General features: G+C 39.5%; 1 protein-coding gene across 4 annotated transcripts in view; it reads left to right on the forward strand.

The window, feature by feature from the left end:
• GOLGB1 (golgin B1) overlaps positions 1 to 14,967 on the forward strand; it is a 75,114-nt gene that overhangs the window by 53,793 nt on the left and 6,354 nt on the right. For all 4 annotated transcript variants that reach the window (XM_043875102.1, XM_043875101.1, XM_043875103.1 and 1 more), the window contains 4 exons: positions 2,555 to 2,733; positions 11,976 to 12,141; positions 12,328 to 12,465; positions 14,705 to 14,860. In XM_043875102.1, coding sequence (XP_043731037.1) covers positions 2,555 to 2,733; positions 11,976 to 12,141; positions 12,328 to 12,465; positions 14,705 to 14,860 — 639 coding nt within the window. The remainder of the gene's footprint in view (positions 1 to 2,554; positions 2,734 to 11,975; positions 12,142 to 12,327; positions 12,466 to 14,704; positions 14,861 to 14,967) is intronic.

Here is a 14,967-nt window from a genome sequence, read left to right on the forward strand (position 1 = left end):
TTCAGGAGTCCAAGGATTCTGATCCTTGATCCTTTTTATGTGATCTGGTTCTCTCACTGTTTATCTAGTTTTATCTCTAGCTTTCTCCCTCTCCCTCATGTCTCTCTCTCTCTCTGGAAATACAGTTGGACCTTGAACAGCATGGCTTTAAAATGCATGGATTCACTTATACATGGGTTTTCTTCAGTAATAAATACTACAGTACTCTAGGATCATCAGTTGATTGACTCTGTGGTTGTGGAACAGCAGATATAGAAGATATACAAGGGGCTGACAATAAAGTACACACGGATTTTCAGCTTCACAGAGGGTGGGGGTACCCCCACCCTTGTGTTGTTCAACCGTCAACTACATGTAGAATCTTTCAGTCCAGTATGTTCTGATGTTTCACAATAATGTGTTTTGGTGTGAGTCTATTTTTATTCATCATTCTGTCTAGTCCTTTGAATCTAAGAAGTCTAAGAATATAAGAATCTAAGAAGTTCACCAATTTTGAGAAATTCCTTTGAATTCTGTTTTATCACTTTCCCTGGTCCTTTTTCTCTACTGCCATTTTCTCCCCTGTGAAATTCTGTTACTTAGGTGTAGGGCCTTCTGGGTTGGTTCTATAATTTTCTTACCTTTTCTATCCTTTTTATTTTGGGAAGACTTTTCTTACCTCTGTCTTATGAATCCTGTATTGAAGTTTTCATTTTTGTTATCATGTTCCTGATTTCTAAGGATTTTTTTTTTTTTTTTTGTCTTGTAAATATATGTTCTTAATTTATCTCTGCAAGTAGATTGGGGGCAAATTTGTTCTTTGAAATTTTCTTGTGAGTTTTTCTTTATAGTTTTAAATTTTCTGCTATAATGCTTCTGATTTCCAATATTCTCTTAAGTCTTTGAGTACATGACATGCTTTCTTCTGTTAATCTCTTCTGAATTACTTTTCTTCCGGTTTCTTTTTATCTCTGCCTAATGTTAGCTGTTCTTCAGGGAAGGGTTAATCAGTGGTTTATTCTTCATGTTCAAAGGTGGAGTCTAAGAAATGCTTGTGGGTGGGACTTACCAACTGAGTTTCACTCATGGTTATCTTGCTGAGCTTTTTGAGGGCAGTCCCATGTTGATATCTTTAGTTCCTCTTGGGTTAGTCAAATTTTCCAAAGAAGACTTCTCCGTTTTCTGCATGGATGGTAAAGGCCTCTGTGCCAGAACTCTTCGAGCTGAGTATGAGAAAAGTCTCCTAATATTCAGAAAGCATGCATTCAACTGATCACCCTGGTGCTGGAGCAGTACCTTTACCTTCAGCTGTTCCATAGTCCAGAGACACTCCTTCAACCTTCTCTAAAGGATCAAATTCTTCTTGTCTGTCAGAGTAACAAAAAGTGTGAAATTGGGAGTGTATTTAGGGATGTTGTTGTTCTTAAGCATCTTTCATCTGATCCTCCTTATTTCAGCTATCACCTCCTTGCTACTCCCATCACTGTCTTTCCCAGAAGTACCTGGTGCTGTTAATTCCTAAGCCTTTTGGAGAGTCTGCTGAGTAAGTTCTGTTGGTTCTTGGCTTTCCCAACTGCCATCTTAAGACTTGCCATTCCCAGATCTCTTAAGTCAGTTACCATTTATGCATCTACTTTTTAGCTTCCAAAATTAATTTCATTGCTACTGACTCCTCTTTTGTTGTTCTTGTTCTTGTGTTTTATGCTTATAAAATATCTTTATTGTAGCTTTAGTGATATTTCCAGAAGGGTGAAAGAGATATGTATTTAAGGCTCCCCTTTTTGCCCTGACATCCTTAATTATTTCTTACTGCCAAGCTTTTAATGAATATTGGGGGTAAAGAGTTAGAAGATATATCTGGAATGTAATAGATAGGCAGGTTTGTTATTTAAAGGCAAGTTCATCTTCATCAACACCGCCACTGACTTTTATATGTGGAGTGTATTAATTTTCTTGTCAAATTCTCATAATCTTTATAAGAGGTACTTTAATTATCTTCATTTTATAGGTGAAGGAAATTAAGGCTTAAAGAGTATGTGAAACATACATAGGAGCACACACTATGTGGGCAGGATAACTGACTCCAAATTCTAACTGTTCTTAAGCACTGGGCCTGGATATCACTGCCTTCTTTATAATCAACATCAGCTATGGTAGAATTAAGGTTGATATTCATGAACCAGAGTTTAGAAGCCTAGCCAGGGCACGTGGTTAAATAGAAAGCCAGTCTATCTTTGTACTTCTTGTCTTAGGGAGTTACCACCCCCAAGCAGCTATAAGTCCTTTGTCTATCTCATCTCCAGAGTTATAAATCTAAAATCAGCTTAGGACCTCAGGGCCAGGGGACTAGCGTTGATGTTGCAGTTGTTGGGCTCTGCTGCCTTCATGGCCACTCCATGGGGAGGTTCCCACCAGCCTTGCTGCATGTATTTCACTACATTAGGGATTCATGCTTCAATTATGTCAGTGAATTGTTGGGTGTTAGTAGTCTATTGTGATGTTGACTGACTAGCAGGGAGCTAGCTAAGTGGATGAAATGTGATAAATCACCCTTTTACTTTCCTTTTGGTTAAAGTTGAAGGAGTTGAAGAATCTGCAGCAGCAATATTTACAGATTAACCAAGAAATCACTGAGTTACGTCCACTGAAGGCTCAACTTCAGGAGTATCAAGATAAGACAAAAACATTTCAGATTATGCAAGAAGAGCTCAAGCAGGAAAACGTCTCCTGGCAGCATGAGCTGCATCAGCTCAGGTATAGTAATCTCTGCTTTATAACCCTTTCTGTTGTTGTTCATTGTTGTTCAGTTGGGAAGTCGTGTCTGACTGTTTGTGACCCCATGGACTGTAGCATGCCAGGCTTCTCTGTCCACTATCTCCCAGACTTTGCTCAAACTCATGTCCATTGAGTTGGTAATGCCATCTAACTATCTCATCTTCTGTTGCCCTGTTCTCCTGCCCTCAATCTTTCCCAGCATTAGGATCTTTTCCAATGAGTAGGCTCTTCACATCAGGTGGCCAAAGTATTGGAGTTTCAGCTTCAGTATCAGTCCTTCCAATGAATATTCAGGACTGAGTTCCTTTAGGATTGACTGGTTTGATCTCCTTGCAGTCCAAGGGACTCTCAGGAGTCTTCTCCAGCACCACGATTCAAAAGCATCATTCTTTGGCACTCAGCTTTCTTTATGGTCCAACTCTCAGAGGACTACTGGAAAAACCATAGCTTTGACTATATAGACCTTTGTTGACAAAGTGATGTCTCTGCTTTTGAATACGCTTTCTAGGTTTGTCATAGCTTTCCTTCCAAGAAGCAAGCGTCTTTTAATTTCATCGCTGCAGTCACTGTCTACAGTGATTCTGGAGCCCAAGAAAAGAAAACCTGTCACTGTTCCCACTTCTCCCCCTTCTGTTTGCCATGAAGTGATGGGACCAATGCCATGATCTTAGTTTTTTGAATGTTGAACTTTAAGCCACCTTTTTCACTCTCCTCTTTCATCCTTATCTAGAGGCTCCTTAGTTCCTCCTCATTTTTGGCCAGTAGAGAGTAGTATCATCAGCATATCTGAGATTGCAGATATTTTCCCCAGCAATCTTGATTCCAGCTTGTGATTCATCCTACAGCCTAGTATTTTAAATGATGTACTCTGCATATAAGTTAAATAAGCAGGGTGACAATATATAGCCTTGTGATACTCCTTTCCCAATTTTGAACTAGTCTCTTTTTCCATGTCCAGTTCTGTTGCTTCTTGACCTGCATACAGGTTTTTTAAGAGACAGGTAAGGTGGTCTAGTATTCCCATCTTCTTAAGAATTTTCCACAGTTTGTTGTGATCCTTTTGGTTTTTTCTTTTATTATTATGAAATAATTATAGATTTGTAGAGAGTTGCAAAAAAAAATAGTACAAAGAGCTTTCATGTACTCTTCATCCAGTTTCCTCCAGTGGTAATATCTTACATCACTATAATTTGATTTCAAAACCAGGAAATAGTCATTGGTACAATTCAAAGACCTTATGCAGGTTTCACCAATTAGACTTTCACTCAAGTATGTGTATAGTTCTGTGCAACTTTATCATGTGTGTGGAGTCATGCACCCGCCACTGCAACAAGATACACAACTGGCCCATCATCACGAATACGTCCCTTGTGCTATTAGTTTATAGTTATTCTTCCTGTCCCTCCCGTCTCCACATCCGTAACTTCTGGCAACCACTTATCTGTTTCTCCATCTCATTTTGTCTCATTCTGAGAATTTTTTAGTATGTAACCTTTTGAAATTAGCTTTACTTATGTATAATGCCCTTGACATCCGTAACATCTTTGCATGTATCGATACTTCATTCTTTTTATTGATGAACAGTATTTCATGGTATGAATGTACTGCTTTAACCATTCATCCATTGAAGGTCTTGTGTTGTTTCTAATTTTTAGCTGCTATAAATAAAGCTGCTGTAAACACTTGTGTATAGACTTTCATATGGACAGTAAGCTTTAATTTCTCTGAGATAACTGCCCAGGAGTGCAAATGCTAGGTCATATAATAAGTATGTTTAGATTTTAAAGAAGCTACAAAACTACATTCCAGAATGACTGTATTATTTTACAACAATATATGAGTGATCCAGTTTCAATATCAAATGCTTCAGCTTCATCAGCATTTGATACTGTAACTGTATTTTAGTTTTTAATAGGTATGTAATGCTGTTCCATTGTGGTTTTAATTTGCATAATGGCTACTAATGTTGAACATTTTTTATGTGGTTATTTGACATTATATATCCTTTTTGATGAAATATTTGTGTTTTTTCTGTTTTCTAATTGTGTCATTAATTTTTACTGTTGAGTTTTGAGAGCCTTTTTGTTTGTTTTTCATTCCAGATACAAGTGTTTTGTCAGCTATGTGACTTGCAAATGTTTTCTTCCAGTCTGCAGTTTATTTTTTTCTTCTTTCCATTGAGAAGGTCTTTTTAATTTTGATGAAACCAGTTTATTGCTTATCTTTCTTGTTATTCAGATGCAATAATTGTTATTGTTCTATTTTCAGGTTCATCAATACTTTTTTCCTTCATCGCTTCTATTCTGCTCTTGAATCCATTGAGTTAGATTTTTACTTTGGATATTTTGATATTTTTTCATTCTAAAATTTCCATTTAGATCTTCTTTATATCTTCTATTTCTTTGCTGAGGCTTCCTCTGTTTTCATTTATTTCCAGTGTGTTATTACTTTTTGAAGCATTTATATGATGGCCACTTTAAAATCCTTCTATAATTCTGTATGTATGTTTCCAACATCTGTGTCATCTTGGGTCTTGTAATCTGTTAATTTTGTTTTCTCAATCAAATTGTGATTTACCGGTTTTTTAGTATGATGAGTGATTTTCAGTAGTTCCTGAACATTTTGGAGTCTTGTAAGTTGTAATGATCAATCTTCTTTAAATCTCTAGTAGGCTTCCACTAGCACCATGCCAAGAGGGAAAGAGGGACACTACCAATTTACTGCTGGAGCAAGTTTTTTTATCAATACTTAGTGGGAGAAATGTGGGCTTTCCCAGGTGGCGTGGTGGTAAAGAATCTACCTGCTAATGCAGGAGAGGCAAGAGACTCGGGTTTAACTTCCAGGTCAGGAAGATCCCCTGGAGCAGGAAATGGCTACCCACTCCAGTATTCTTGCCTGGAAAATCCCATAGAAAGAGGAACCTGGTGTGCTACAGTCCATGGGGTCAGAAAGAGTCAGACACAGCTGAGCATACACGTACGCAGTGGGAGGAATAAGGAAAAATGCATCTACTCCATCTCGTCAGGATCTAGAAATCCAAGCCCTTTTCTTTCAAAGATGAATAACAATGCTATGTGTTCTATTAGAGGGAAAAAAATATGATAGGAACTGATATTTTTGATGGTTCATTTAATTCAGTGTCTCAGATTTGATCCAAAAAGTAAAGGTAAAGAATAAGTAACAGTATATAGACAGGTCCTGTTCTTACAGCCTCATTGTTGGGACTTTGTTACTGTTCAGTAAGACGGTGCAGTGCACCTTAGTAAAACCAAACCCAAAGCTTTCAAGATTTGATACTGAAAGGAGAATCTCTGTGTTGGAAAGTGCTGCTGATCAAGCAACACCTGCCTTGTCTCACCGGCTGCTACAGGGCCAGCACAGCCAAGTGAATACAGAGAATATGAGGTGGGGTCTAGAGTCCCATCCAGCTTACAAGGGGCTACCCTGATGACACATATCAATATAATAAAAATAATTATTGTAACATCCCTAGGAGAGCTCTTTAGCATTTTTTAAATTAACTAATTAATTAGGCTGCATCAGGTCCTTTGCCTTGTAGCATATGGGATCTTAGTTCCCCAGCCAGGGATCAAACCCATTTCCCATGCATTGCAAGGTGGATTCTTAACCACTGGACCACCAGGAAGTCCTCCTAAGAGGGCTCTTAATGTGTAAATTTGAGAAGATTTGTTCCTTCACAGATCCTAGATACTTTACTAACATGATATGTCAAAATAAACCTTAAGCAAAGTTTATGGAACAAAACACTTTTTCGAATTGGGTCATTTAAGCTTTATGGAGTGATATTACATCCAAAAAATTTTCATATTCAACATATTTGCAGACTTTCTCATAAGTGAAAATATATCAGACTTACTCCATGGAGTTGACAAAGTTCCCAAATGATACAAGAACACTTTTTTTTTTTTTTTTTAATTAACAGATGATTGAAGAGAAGGTAAAAAACTGAATTTTGCTCTCTGGGAATACAAATTTCTCCTGTTTCTTCATTCTGTAATTGAACCTCCAGAAGGAAGGTGAATTACTCCCATTTCAACCTCATGCCTTTTTTCCAACAGGGAATAGTTGCCCCAGCTTATTCCCTTAGAATCTCAATTCATCATCAAGAATCTCAGTTCAGCTGAACACTGAATTTAGGGCCCTTCCAAGGTGATCGGGAGCACAAGGGTGCATCACCTTGATGTCACCCATATTATATCCAAATTACCTATAACTAAAAGGAATCAGCAAACTAAAATGGACTGGAATGGGTGAATTTAACTCAGATGACCATTTTATCTACTACTGTGGGCAGGAATCCCTTAGAAGAAATGGAGTAGCCATCATAGTCAACAAAAGAGTCCAAAATGCAGTACTTGGATGAAATCTCAAAAACGACAGAATGATCTCTGTTCGTTTCCAAGGTGAACCATTCAATATCATGGTAACCCACGTCTATGCCCGACCAGTAACGCTGAAGAACCTAAAGTTGAATGGTTCTATGAAGACTTACAAGACCTTTTAGAACTAACACCCAAAAAAGATGTCCTTTTCATTATAGGGGACTGGAATACAAAAGTAGGAAGTCAAGAAACACCTGGAGTAACTTGCAGATTTGGCCATGGAGTACATAATGAAGCAGGGCAAAGGCTAATAGAGTTTTACTAAGAGAATGCACTGGTCATAGCCAACACCCTCTTCCAACAACACAAGAGAAGACTCTACGCATGGACATCACCAGATGGCCAACACCGAAATCAGATTGATTATATTCTTTGCAGCCAAAGATGGAGAAGCTCTATACAGTCAGCAAAAACAAGACTGGGAGCTCAGACCATGGCTCGGATCATGAACTCCTTATTGCCAAATTCAGACTTAAATTTAAGAAAGTGGGGAAAACCACTAAACCATTCAGGTAACCTAAATCAAATCCCTTATGATTATACAGTGGAAGTGACAAATAGATTTAAGGGACTAGATCTGATAGGCAGAGTGCCTGATGAACTATGGACGGAGGTTTGTGACATTGTACAGGAGACAGGGATCAAGACCATCCCCAGGAAAAAGAAATGCAAAAAAAGCAAAATGGCTGTCTGAGGAGGTCTTACAAATAGCTGTGAAAGGAAGAGAAGCAAAAAGCAAAGGAGAAAAGGAAAGATATACCCATTTGAATACAAAGTTCCAAAGAATAGCAAGGAGAGATAAGAAAGCCTTTCTCCGCGATCATAAAAAAAAAAGAAATAGAGGAAAACAATAGAATGGGAAAGACTAGAGATCTCTTCAAGAAAGTTAGAGATACCAAGGGAACATTTCATTCAAAGATGGGCTCAATAAAGGACAGAAATGGTATGGACCTGACAGAAGCAGAAGGTATTCAGAAGAGGTGGCAAGAATACACAGAAGAACTGTACAAAAAAGATCTTCATGACCCAGTTAATCAGGATGGTGTGATCACTCTCCTAGAGCCAGACATCCTGGAATGTGAAGTCAAGTGGGCCTTAGGAAGCATCACTACAAAGCTAGTGGAGGTGATGGAATTCCAGTTGAGCTTTTTCAAATCCTGAAAGATGATGCTATGAAAGTGCTGCACTCAATGTGTCAGCAAATTTGGAAAACTCAGTAGTGGCCACAGGACTGGAAAAGGTCAATTTTCAATCCAATCCAAAAGAAAGGAAGTGCCAAAGAATGCTCAAACTACCGCACAATTGCACTCATCTCACATGCTAGTATAGTAATGCTCAAAATTCTCCAAGCCAGGCTTCAGCAAGACATGAACCGTGAACTTCCAGATGTTCAAGCTGGATTTAGAAAATGAAGAGGAACCAGAGATCAAATTGCTAACATCTACTGGATCATCGTAAAAGCAAGAGAGTTCCAGAAAAACATCTGTTTCTGCTTTATTGACTATGCCAAAGCCTTTGACTGTGTGGATCACAATAAACTGTGGAAAATTCTGAAAGAGATAGAAATACCAGAACACCTGACCTGCCTTCTTAGATATCTGTATGCAGGTCAGGAAACAACAGTTAGAACTGGACATGGAACAACAGACTGATTCCAAATAAGAAAAGGAGTACATCAAGGCTGTATATTGTCACCCTGCTTATTTAACTTATATGCGGAGTACATCATGAGAAATGCTGGGCTGGAAGAAGCACAAGCTGGAATCAAGATTGCTGGGAGAAATATCAGTAACTTCAGATATGCAGATGACAACAACCCTTATGGCAGAAAGTGAAGAGGAACTAAAGAGCCTGTTGATGAAAGTGAAAGAGGAGAGTGAAAAAGTTGGCTTAAAGCTCAAGATTCAGAAAACTAAGATCATGGCATCTGGTCCCATCACCTCATGGGAAATAGATGGGGAGACAGTGGAAACAGTGACAGACTATTTTTTTGGGCTGCAAAATCACTGCAGATGGTGATTGCAGCTATGAAATTAAAAGACACTTACTCCTTAGAAGGAAAGTTATGATCAACCTAGACAGCATATTAAAAAGCAGAGACCTTACTTTGCCAACAAAGGTCCGTCTAGACAAGGCTATGGTGTTTCCAGTAGTCATGTATGGATGTGAGCGTTGGACTATAAAGCAAGCTGAGCGCCAAAGAATTGATGCTTTTGAACTGTGGTGTTGGAGAAGACTCTTGAGAGTCCCTTGGACTGCAAGGAGGTCCAACCAGTCCATTATAGAGGTTGATGCTTTTGAACTGTGGTGTTGCAGAAGAACTTTGAGAGCCCCTTGGACTGCAAGGAGATCCAACCAGTCCATCCTAAAGGAGATCAGTCCTGGGTGTTCATTGGAAGGACTGATGCTGAAGCTGAAACTCCAATACATTGGCTACCTGATGCTAAGAGCTGACTCATTTGAAAAGACCCTGATGCTGGGAAAGATTGAGGGCAGGAGGAGAAGGGGATGACAGAGGATGAGGTGGTTGGATGGCATCACCGACTCAATGGACATGAGTTTGGGTGAGCTCCAGGAGTTGGTGTTGGACAGGTAGGCCTGGAGTGCTACAGCTCATGAGGTTGCAGAGTCAGACATGAGTGAGTGACTGAACTAAACTGAACTGAACTAAAAGAATAGTGTGTCAAGTTGCTACTGAAAACCAAAGAAGAGGTGCACGGTTCTAAAGACTTGTTTTTTGCAGCCACTTGTTCCTCTGAAACTTCCTGGCAGAGATTCTGAAAGAACTTTCCTGATAAAGTTGACCCTTAGGGAAGAGAAAAAGAGGGAGAAAAAAATGATTTCTGGTCTATTGATTTTTTTTTTCTGCATTTTCACCATTCTGTTAGCCTTTCTCTCTTTACCTTCCACATTTAAGCAGTTTTGAAGGAAATAAAAATTATATATCAAGTGGCTGTGAGTAAATTATAAGAAGGAAAGGAAGACATTTTACTTTACCTTTAGAAGGAAGAAGATATGAAGACACAGATTTGATTCACTGACTTTAGGACCAGCTTCTTTGCTGAATATCTTTTTTTTTTTTTTTTAATATCTTTTTAAAACAGGATCCCTGTCTTGCTCTTGAAATACTTTCGAGAAACGAGCTTTCCAAACATGAAAAAGCTGGAACATCTCATTCAGGTTTCTATGGCACTGGGGTTGGCTAATCAGAAGAACCTGGATTTATGCAATAAACTTTTTCTTCTACTTTAACTACTGTTTTGCTTATTCTGCTCTGGTTCCTGTGCTCTCTTACTTAAGGGGTAATGAGGTATGGCCCTTTTATGGCTGTTCTCTTAAGTAATCAGGCTTGTTCCTTAGCTCCTATTCTCCATTGAGGGTCTCTCCAGACTGTAACTACTTGTCCATCTTTCAAAAAAAAAAAAAAGACTATTTGAAGCTTTATAAAAGATCTGTGATCTTTCTCACTCTTATACTCCTCCTTTCTTATTCTCTCTCATTTTTCACAAATATCAGAGAAAGTGTATTAGAGGATTTCTGTACCTTTTCCATATAGTGGCCTTGTAATAAAAATTTATTTTACTTTCTAAGTTTTATTGTTCTGGCTTTTTGAAAAAAAAAAATCTGACTGTAATCCAAGTCACCTTTTGACACAGCAGGATTCTTTCATAATAGATTTATGTCCTTTAGAAAAGAAAGGACCATTTTACCTTACTTCTAGAGAAAAAGACAAAGTCTGATGTAGTTCAAACAAAATCTTGCATTATTGGGAAAAATAGAGACTAGTCATAAAGTAAAGAGATGCTGCACAAATTTGTTTACAACTCCCCCCCCCCCTTTTTTTTTCAGGCATAGTGTAGCGAGAAGTAGAACTAAAGAATCTGGCTCAGAGGCAGCTTTGCTAGTTCTGCAGAAAATTAGCTGGAATCAAATAGAGGCCCCCCTCTTGATCAAATTCAGGGGATAAATAAATAGCAGCAGTTTATATGTAAATCCTTCCCTCCAGAACTCTGCCCTCCTCACAGTAAGTCATCAGATGGTTTGCCTAATAGTGGCAGATGGACATGTAGCTTGCAGGAAGCTAATGCTTCCTGGGTAGTGGTTACCTCAGAGCAGCAATCAGTGTTGGAATTACTCACCTGTGTTTGGTGTGTGACATATAGTATCTCATTAAATCATTACAATAATTCTAAGAAATAGATCATTTATTCCCATTTCACCAATGAGGCTCAGAGAGATTAAGTAACTTTTTTCAGGGTCTCATGCCTAGTGTAGAATCGAGCCAGAGTTTGACCCAGCTCCTTCAGACTCTACAGTGGCATCCTCATAACCCTGATGTTGTTCTAAAGAATTACAGTGGTTTCCCATTGCTTACAGAGTAAATTTTATTTAGTATGGTGTTCAGTGCCCCCACAGAGTCTGACTTCTTTCCTCTTCACCTTCATTTCCTGCTCTATCCACTCTCCACACTGTGTCCTACAACAGTTCCAAAACTCACTTTGCATATTCATTCTTGTGCTTTTTGTTCTGTTGTCAACCTGAAATGCTTTTCCCATTATGGAAACCTGACTCATTGTTCAGAGTTCAGATCAAATAAATACCTGCTTTTCTGTGAAATCTTACCCAGTCCTGCCAGTTAGAGTTCTTTAAGTTCCTCTTCATCATCTTGCTGCACAATTCTATTTATAACATAAATTTCGCTCTGGTTATGTATTTTCGACTACATCTCCACATCCCATTAGATGTTTTGAATATGTAGTTATTCATCTTTGTCTCACAAGTATATATTTGCCTATGCCTATTTCATGTTTTCTCTAGGATGGAGAAGAATTCCTGGGAAATGCATGAGAGGAGAATGAAGGAGCAATACCTTATGGCTATTGCAGATAAAGATCAGCAACTCAGCCATCTGCAGAACCTTGTGAGGGAATTGAGATCTTCTTCTTCACAGACTGAGACCCACAAAGTGCAGTACCAAAGACAGGTGAGTAATTCCAACGCTGAATGTTGCTTGGAGGAAACATTAGCTTCCTGCAAGCTAAGTGCTCATCTGCCACTATTAGGCAAGCCATCTGATGACTTCCTGTGAGGTGGGCAGGGTTTCCGGAGGGAAGGATTTAAGTATGCACAATGTTTGGAGAGAGTTTCATCAGTGTTTATATCCTGGCAGGCATCCCCAGAGACATCAGTTTCCCTCAATGGATCACAAAACCTAGTTTATGAGACAGAGCATCTTAGGACTCAGCTCAATGACAGCTTGAAAGAAATTCACCAAAAGGAGTTAAGAATTCAGCAGCTGAACAGCAAGGTATGTGTTCCCTGCTAGCCTGAAGTTCAATTTCTTGTTTCCATGACTAGAAGCAAGAAGGTAAGTAGAAGCTGTTTAAGCTTAGGCTCCAGCTCTATTAGAAGACAGAAGTTTTACCTTTCTCAGAGCCTGGATCCCTCACTTTAAAGCACCAGACACAGGGCCATTTCTTTTTCCTCACCTTTGCAGAGCCCTTGGGAGTGATTTGGAGAAGCCCATTCAATAAGAATGGTAAAAGCCAACTCCTTTAGGAAGGCTTCCTACACAACATCATCTCCCCATAACTCCTCACAAATCCTCCAGCAAGCTCCCTGGTATTTCTCACTAGTGTGTAGCAGAAAAGAGTCTCAGGAAGGAGGCTTGCATATGCAATTAGACAAAGCAATAGAGGTGAGGGGTCTGCTCTTCATTCTACTCCATTTGTAAGCTTCCTCACTGCCTATCTAATGTTGTGGAATTAAAGAAGCCAATTTGCTTTTTCCTGAACCCCAGGCTGGCTGCTCTAGACACTCTAGGAAGCATGCTGGAGTAGATGGACCTCTTTCTATGGGAAGAGCTGCTTTGCCATCTGGTCCCTAGAGCAAAGGCCGAGGCAAGAAAAAAGAAAATTATTCTCAGTGCCTTCTCATATCTGTCTTCTCCCCTCATCCATTCTTTGGCTTCTCTTCCTTCATCACCTGCTTCCCTTCCCTCACCATCTTATGAATCATTATACTCCTGTTGTCTCTGACTTGTCAGATTATTCTCTGGCAGCACCTCACCTGGTTCTGCCTTCTTCAGAGGAACCCAGCTAGGTAGTTTATGTTAGGGCTAGGAGGAATTTGAGTGATCATTTAGACTCTGGGATCCAAAAATTAGCTTTGAGGAGGACTATCAATATAAATGTCCAAAAATTATGCACAAAATGATGTGTTTGTGTTTGTAAGTTTCTCATCACAAAAACTCAGGCATTCACCAAGGGATCTGTGATCCAAAAATGGTAAAGATCAGTAGGCTGTACACAGATTAGGAAATTAAGGCCCAGAGATATTAAGTAATTTGCCCAAAGTGTTAGCAGCAGGTCAGTCTGGGGGTAAATATGGTAATGTACATGAAAAATACAGTGCCTGGTTTGTGTAGAAGGCACTCATTAAATGTTGTTAAATTCAACTAACTAACATTGAAGTATCAGAGACTGATAACACTGTTAACTCTGGCAGAGTTAAAAAAAAATTTGCATTTAAAATTTGCATTTTTTCAAGTAGGTTAGTTGGTCACAGTGAATTGGTAAAATTACAGAGCCTTCGTTGGGGGTGTTTTCTGGGAGTTTTCAGGGGGTGCTATGGTGGGGAGACTCCAGAGCAGATCCTACCCAGTTCCTCTTTCAGCCTCGTCAGTTGTTTCCAAAAAGTTCTGCCCTTCATAGCTCTTAACACCTCCTCTTTCTATAAACTAGATCCCATCTCAACCTTGTTATATTTGCTTTCCTGAAGATTAGACTGTGAATCACTCTGGGCATTTGTCTTTCTAGGATGGTACTTGAAACTGCAATGAATAGCAACTAAAACATTTTTCATGTAAATGTTTTAGTTGGGTAAAACACCAAAAGGTGCACAAATCACAAATACAGTCTGGTATATTTTCATGAAGTAAGGACACCTGTATAAGCAGCACCCAGACCAAGAATCAGAACATCTCCATCCCTAGGGTCGATCATTCACTTATTCATCATTCAGCAAACAATAACTATTATCTACCTTCTGTGAGCCTAGCCATATGCTTGGTATTGAGGATACACAGTGACCCTTCATGGAGTTCATAGTTTGGGGATATTAAAGCTTCCATTAACTGGGTCCCAGCTAACTAGGAGCACTGCTTCTCGGGCTCTAGCATGGGTAGTAGCAGATGGGCTGTCAGCATAGAATGTCTCCTCTCCAAGCCACCACCCTGATTCTTCCTATGGATGCTCAGCCTTTGCTTATATCTCTGCCTGATCGTGGGGCTTCCCAGGTGGCTCAGTGGTAAAGAATCTGCCTGCCAGTGCAGGATGCAGGAGATGCAGATTCGATCCCTGGATCAGGAAGATCCCCTGGAGGAGGAAATGGCAACATGCTCCAGTATTCTTCCCTGAAAAATCTCATGGACAGGGAGCCTGGTGGACTACAGAGTTGTAAAGAGTCAGATATGACTAAGCATACACACTGCCTGCTCCTAGTGAAACAGTCCTGTGGGCTAGTGCTTATCGTCTCTCCTATTTCAGTTCTCTCAACTGCTGGAAGAGAAAAATACCCTTTCTATTCAGCTCTGTGACACCAGTCAGAGTCTCCGTGAGAACCAGCAGCACTACAGTGACCTTTTCAATCACTGTGCAGTCCTGGAGAAGCAGGTTCAAGAGCTGCAAGCTGTGAGTGAAAAGGTGAGAGGCTGGGGAAAGTGTTGGGAAATTGAGCACGGATGATAAAGCATAAAGCACAGCCTCGAAAAGGTCAATGTCTTCAGGCTGAAGATCAAATAGGTGTGATG

The sequence above is a fragment of the Cervus elaphus genome, chromosome 19, assembly GCF_910594005.1.
Source record: "Cervus elaphus chromosome 19, mCerEla1.1, whole genome shotgun sequence".
In the NCBI taxonomy this organism is placed as follows: Eukaryota; Metazoa; Chordata; class Mammalia; order Artiodactyla; family Cervidae; genus Cervus; species Cervus elaphus.